Source organism: Triticum urartu, unplaced genomic scaffold, assembly GCF_003073215.2.
Source record: "Triticum urartu cultivar G1812 unplaced genomic scaffold, Tu2.1 TuUngrouped_contig_9283, whole genome shotgun sequence".
In the NCBI taxonomy this organism is placed as follows: domain Eukaryota; kingdom Viridiplantae; phylum Streptophyta; class Magnoliopsida; order Poales; family Poaceae; genus Triticum; species Triticum urartu.
In genome coordinates, this window is record NW_024120311.1 from 1 (window position 1) to 6262 (window position 6262).

Below are 6262 nucleotides of genomic sequence, written 5' to 3' on the forward strand. Positions count from 1 at the left end.
CCACTTCACTCCTCCATCACAACTTCCTTTATCTTGTCCAGCTTTTCCTTGCACCCATGACCAACCTTAAGGAGCTCAGCAATGACATTCTTCTTCTTCTTCTCTTCTTTAAGGAGATCTTTCTCCACCTCTAGCTCCTTCATGGCCTTCCTTATGTTTTGGATTATATCAGCTTGACTCTGAAGGATGCACCTTTGTTCTTTCTTGAGCTTAAGCTTCTCCATTTGAAGCTCAATCTTTGCCTGCTCCTCAAGTTGCTTCTTCTTATCCTTCAGTTCATTGATTGCCTGACTTGTGCAATCCATGTCATGGGATTTGATTCCATCATGATAATCAAACAACTTGGACACATCATCCACCAGTTGGCTATACTGATTGGCCAGAGAAGCAAGCTCCTTCTGCAATTTTGCAACCTCTATCCCATGAGCCTCATTATCCTGGGCTCTATCAAGGTTCTGCTCATGATACATATCCTAGAGCTTGCTTAAGCACCTTTGCAGAATTACAGGCCAGGGGGCATCTACCCACTCCAGAACACCACAGTTCACACCATCCTGAAAATCAATTTAATTTTACAGTGAACAAGCAAATTCAGAATAACAAATCATAAACAATAATGATATAAGCTACACTAGCTAGTTAGTTCTATACTACAAGTACAGTATTCAGACATGTTTCCAGTGTTCTTTACTACAAGTAAAGTATTCAGACATACCAATGTTTTCAGACTTAAGGAAAATTCAGAATAACAGCAACTAAACACTCTGTTTCCACTACATAGCAGAAATTCAAACTAATCAAATCCACACCAACTTGGTCCATTACCTCAGTAGCACATCCTATGAATCTCCTGCCAGTGTCAGTGCCTTCAAATGCCACAAACTTGCCCGCCCTCTGCCTGTGCAGGATGCACCTTCTGTCAGATTCAGTCACAAGCCCACAGAAACTAGGGTCTATCACAGTGTCAGGAGTTTGCTGCAAAAGCAAAAGCATATCTATATCAAGAACAACTCACATATATCAACTTAAATGGAAAAATCTCAAATATCTTCAAACCCTAACCCTACCCTAACCCTAGAACATAACAGACAGGAGAGGGAGAGGATAGACTGAGATGACTTACAAAGTACTCCATCTGCATGCTGCTGAACTCGCTCATGTACTCGTCATCGTCGTCTGACGTCTCGTTGCTGTTCGGCCACGACGGCATGCCGGAGCGCGAGAAGAAGAAACAGAAGCAGAGGAGAGCAGAGAGGAGTTGAGTGAGCTCGGGGGAGAGTGAGAGAGCTGGTGGGGACGAGCGGCCCGGTCGGCCAGGTTATGACCTGGTCCCGACCAGGTGCGACCGACGAGCGCCGACGAGCGGCTCTAACGGCCCCGCGCGCGCACCGTTAGCCGTTAGGCGGGCTGCCAGCCTGGCACATGGGCCACTCACGTCAGAATCGCGGTTAAAACGGTCAAAACCACCATTTAGTCAACCTGGTAGTTTTTAGTCACGTTTTTACGTTTTTTTGGTAGTTTTCGGCCACTTTTAAAAAAGTGGTAGTTCTGTGGGACGCAAACCCCTAAAATGGTAGTTTTTTGTCAATCACTCGCGTGGTAGTGATCCACCATGGACACCGGGAGTGGGGGGTGACCATTGCAACATTTTAAAACCAAGTTGCCCGACGGGCAAGAAGGGAGAGGAGGAGCTCATGCAGGTGCTCCACTGCTTTGGAGAAAAAGCATTGAACAAGGCACGTGCAAAGAGGGAAAGGAAGAATAAACGAGTCAGCATGCTTGCGTGGCGATATTTTTGCCAACTCAGCCCCTAATGTGTAGGTCGCACTAGTTAGATTCGTTGTTAATAAACCAAGTAAAACTCTAAATCAGGGGTGAACCAACCTTTGGTTGAGATGGTTAGGTGGACAGTGGTATCCCCAACCCACCAGGGTTCAAATCCTGATGCTCGCATTTATCCTGGATTTATTTCAAGAATTCTGGCGATATGCTTATAGTGGGAGGAGACGTTAAACTTTGAATCAGGGCTATGTGTTACACACATGACCTAATGTACTTTTTTTTGCGATTTTCTAAAAAAGTCTAGAGTTAAACAATTGCAAGATGAAAAAGTTCCAAGTTGTAGTATAGTCATACCTGCTCACATCCAAAACACATATGTATGCACTATTACTGAAAGCTAATAAAAAGTTGGTAGATTTCTTACCTTGCATCGCTCAAATGTATTAATTCAAATAAGTTTTTTTCTTTCTTCCTGAAATAAAAATATTTTTTTGAAAAACATAGTACAAACACAGATGCTCACATACGCATACATACAATCATCCATATAAACACATGTACACACATCCTGCCCCTATGAGCACGTCGGAGATATTGAACCGGCAGAACAGGTTGAGATTGACGAAGTCCCACTGGCGTCTCGTAATTGATAGGAGCATCTCCTTCGACTGAACGAACATAGCCGAAAAGTTTTTTTCTTTCTTCCTGAAATAAAAATATTTTTTTTGAAAAACACAGTACAAACACAGATGCTCACATATGCATACATACAATCATCCATATAAACACATGTACACACATCCTGCCCCTATGAGCACGTCGGAGATATTGAACCGGCACAACAGGTTGAGATTGACGAAGTCCCACTGGCGTCTCGTAATTGATAGGAGCATCTCCTTCGACTGAACGAACATAGCCGAAAAGTCTAAAATAATGACAGAAAAAATGCGAACACCAGTGCTCACGTCTTGAACTTGAAGCCTAGTGGGTTGTTTCCAACACTAGGAAACTCAACCTAAAATGTGATCTCAAGGACCCCAATTAACTTGAAAACACTCTACGTCCATATTTAGGACGGTTAGGGCGATTTTATGGCCATATGAGTTATGCTCAGTTTGCAACAGAAAAATGGAAGTGAAAAAGTAGGAGGTACAGAAGAAAGATCTATATACGAAGCACACCCCAAAACTAATACTAACTACACTTATAAGAGAAAAAAGATAACTAGGAGTTATGGGTGGATGCAGATCTGTTTCTTAGTCCCTATAAGATTACAGAAATCTCCCTCTACATATTCTACCAGGGTGGATGCCAATTGACTTTTACTTCCTTCACTACTTGGATGGCTTCATATATCCGAATCCAACTATCGCACATATATTGTCACCCTTAATCAGCGAAGCTAGTGATATTTCTACGGGCTCAATATTAGTTGCAAAAGTACACATGATAGTGTTGATGGTTGTTGTCGTTTGCTAGATGTATACTGAAGTATCAGACTATGGCAGACCACTCTATGGAATAATTACTCTTGTTAAACCGTGTGCTGGCACTAGAAGTCATGCTTCCTAGACTTGGTCTTCCCTTTATAGTCTCATAATAGCAATTTGTGGTTGTGCTCAAAAGTTACTTGTTATCACAGATTACCGTACTATGTGGTGCTGAAAATGGCCTCTTTTTATTGCATGGATCTCTCATTCTGTTATATCACAGTTTTCTGAACTAGCAGTGCAAAATTGCAAATTAGACTTCCAAAATTATGATACATCATGTATAAGAGGATTAAGAGCCGAAAGATACCTAGACTTTTTAATCTGTTATCATGTTGACCACTATGTTTTCTTGTGCAGAAATAGTCAGAAACCCATCAATCCTGGAATCTCCTATTTCTTAAATATAATCATTGTGTAATTTTTTACAGCCTATTTCTCAAATTTGAACCTAAAGCTATGTGTGAGATTGCTAATGCTTGTTCTTTTTTCCCGATCGTATGTTCTTTTTCTCAAACGCAAGTGGCAGAATTTTTATGTCGGTGCTCTTGAGTTTATTCATGATTTTTTATTCAGATATGTTGCGGTGAAAATTTTCTTTTCATATGACATCGCAAGTCCAAGCTAAAAGTGGCTACTTTATGTTTGCGTGTCATTTCTCCTTCTATATCAGAGTTTTGTGGTTGGAATATACCGACTATACAACGGAAATATGTCCGACTGGGATATGAAGGCATTGAACCTTTACTGCTGTGGCCTTTTGAAATAAATATTATATTGCTTGACCAAATTCATCGCTTTGATTTTCTGAGCGCACTAAAAATTAAACTATAGTCAGACTAGCCACTTGTCTTGTTAGCCCATCTGATATTTTGATGCTTAAACTGGCAAACCGAATATATCATGATGCCTAATTCCCTGTATCTGGATCCTTGCTCTGTTTTATCTGAAACAGGAATGTCACTTGAAGAACAAGGATATGGGGAAAGCTTTTGGATGACTTGCGACTAGGGTGCCACCAACCAAGTGCACAGGGCTGCTTCATTTCCTCAGTAGCAGTTCTAACTGTGTTCATTTTAACTTGTAGTGGATTAATTAGATTACCATTTCACACTCCTGTCTTGTGGCATCAGTAGTGCTAGTGTGTATGGAGGTAACTCTCTCGCCTGGTCTGTTTGTGTTGTTGTCTTGTAGGATTTGGAGAAGTGTCCTGCTTTGTATGTTGAGTAGCCATACTATCTGATCTAGTACTTGTATTGCAGTCTTGTCCACTTTTTTTCCCCATGGGCAGTCTTGTCCACTGCTTGCATTTGGACTAGTGTCTTATTGTTGGCCAATTTCAGAATCGATTTCAGTTAGAGATGTGTGTGTAGCTAGCTCTGATGTAACAGTAAAAGAAAGCTTCATTGAAGCCACAATATGATTACGCTTCTAGTACAAAGTTGTATTAAAGTTGGGACACTTTGTTAGGGACGGAAGGAGTATAAGACTTTCTAAAGATTCCAATACTGACTACATACAAAGTAAAATGAGTGAATCTACACTCTAGAATACATCTATATATAGTCTGTATTAAAATCTTTAAAAAGACTTGTATTTAGAAACAGAGGAGTACATGGCACATGTGTTGGTGTAGTGTCAAAAATACTCTTATCTTATGGGATGGAGATCTTATGGGACGGAGGGAATACTTTGTTGTACTTCACTTGTAGAGGGATGAACCCGCAGCAGCAGCCAGTAGGATCAGGTGACTTTATCATGTAACAGTGGCAGGTGTGCAGAAGGCTTCCAATGTAAATACATACTAGAGAGGCGTGCCATGTAATATAAGCCAGAAGACCTAGGCCCACGGGCCTGTGTGATCAATTCACACGACCGAAAGTACTACCTCCGTGCGGGTTTATTAGTCTCCATGGTATTTTGTGTCAAAGTTTAACCACATATTTGAGTAACAAAATATTAATGCATGTCATAAAAAGTTATATTGTCAAAATATTAATAACAAAATATTACTGCATGACCAAAATATTAATGTAGTTTCTAGTAATATTATTTTTGCTACATATAACTTATATTTTATAAGTTAAAATTATGATCAAAATATGGCCTAGAATACGAGGGGACTAGTAAACAAGGACGGAGGTAATAGTTCTCTGTGCTTGATGCCCGTATAGTCCACCACTCGCAGTCATCGTCGGCTCGCCGGCACTCATCCGCGAAGGTGACCGCTGATGTCGTGCCAACACCGTTGTATTGGTCGGGCATCAGTCTACCATTGTCACACCCGACTAGTTGTGACACATCCCGTGACATCCCGTCGTATGGGTCGTGAGGAAATATCTGGTGCACCGGAGTTTGTGGTGCTACCGGTGCACCGAGCTCACATTTTGCTTTTAAAAATCTGAAAAAATAGCACTCTCATACAACATCAATGTAGGTTGTTGGAAAATTTTAAGTCAAAATTCAAAACCTAACTTGAAAAACAAAAATGATAAATTCAACAATGAATAGTATATAACATAACTTGGGCTTTAGATTTGGACCGTTTATCACACTGAAGTCAAATTTGTCATTTTTGTATCTCCAAAAATATTTCAAATTTTTATACGAAATTTTGTGACATCATACATTGATGTTGCGTCAACATGCTAGATTTTTTTAGTTTTTTTAAAACAATCTATGGCATTTGGTGCACCGGTAGCACCACAAGTGCGGGTGCACCGGATACATTCCCAGACCCACGCAACCTGTACAACCACGAGGTGGGGAGCTCTAATTCGGTGCAAGTGGGCCGGCCCATTTAGATTTCACATTTTTTCCTTGGTTCGCTCGATCGTATTTCAGAAAAGAAAAGAAAAAAAATCAAAATAATTCATAAAAAAGGAAAAAAATCATGAATTCAAAAAAGTGCACTAATTTTGAAAAAAAATCATGAACTTGAAAAGAGTTCATCGATTTAAAAAAATTCATCAAACTTGAAAAAAAATCAT

The 6262-nt window shown here is 40.2% G+C and overlaps 1 protein-coding gene across 1 annotated transcript; it reads right to left on the reverse strand.

The window, feature by feature from the left end:
* Nucleotides 1-473: 473 nt before the first annotated feature.
* On the reverse strand, nt 474-1210 carry LOC125532176. The gene is made up of 3 exons (XM_048696327.1): nt 1124-1210; nt 826-975; nt 474-554 (listed from the first exon to the last, which is right to left on the reverse strand). The coding sequence occupies exons 1-3, from the start codon at nt 1208-1210 to the stop codon at nt 474-476; spliced, it is 318 nt and encodes a 105-aa protein (XP_048552284.1).
* Nucleotides 1211-6262: the final 5052 nt, after the last annotated feature.

What these genes read in the sequence shown, in the direction of transcription:
- LOC125532176 (XM_048696327.1), bottom strand. Translation starts at nt 1,210, where the DNA reads ATGCCGTCGTGGCCGAACAGCAACGAGACGTCAGACGACGATGACGAG. An exon ending in GCATGCAGATGGAGTACTTT is followed by an intron (nt 976 to 1,123) that starts GTAAGTCATCTC and finishes TTGCTTTTGCAG; the next exon opens with CAAACTCCTGACACTGTGAT. An exon ending in TCATAGGATGTGCTACTGAG is followed by an intron (nt 555 to 825) that starts GTAATGGACCAA and finishes ATTGATTTTCAG; the next exon opens with GATGGTGTGAACTGTGGTGT.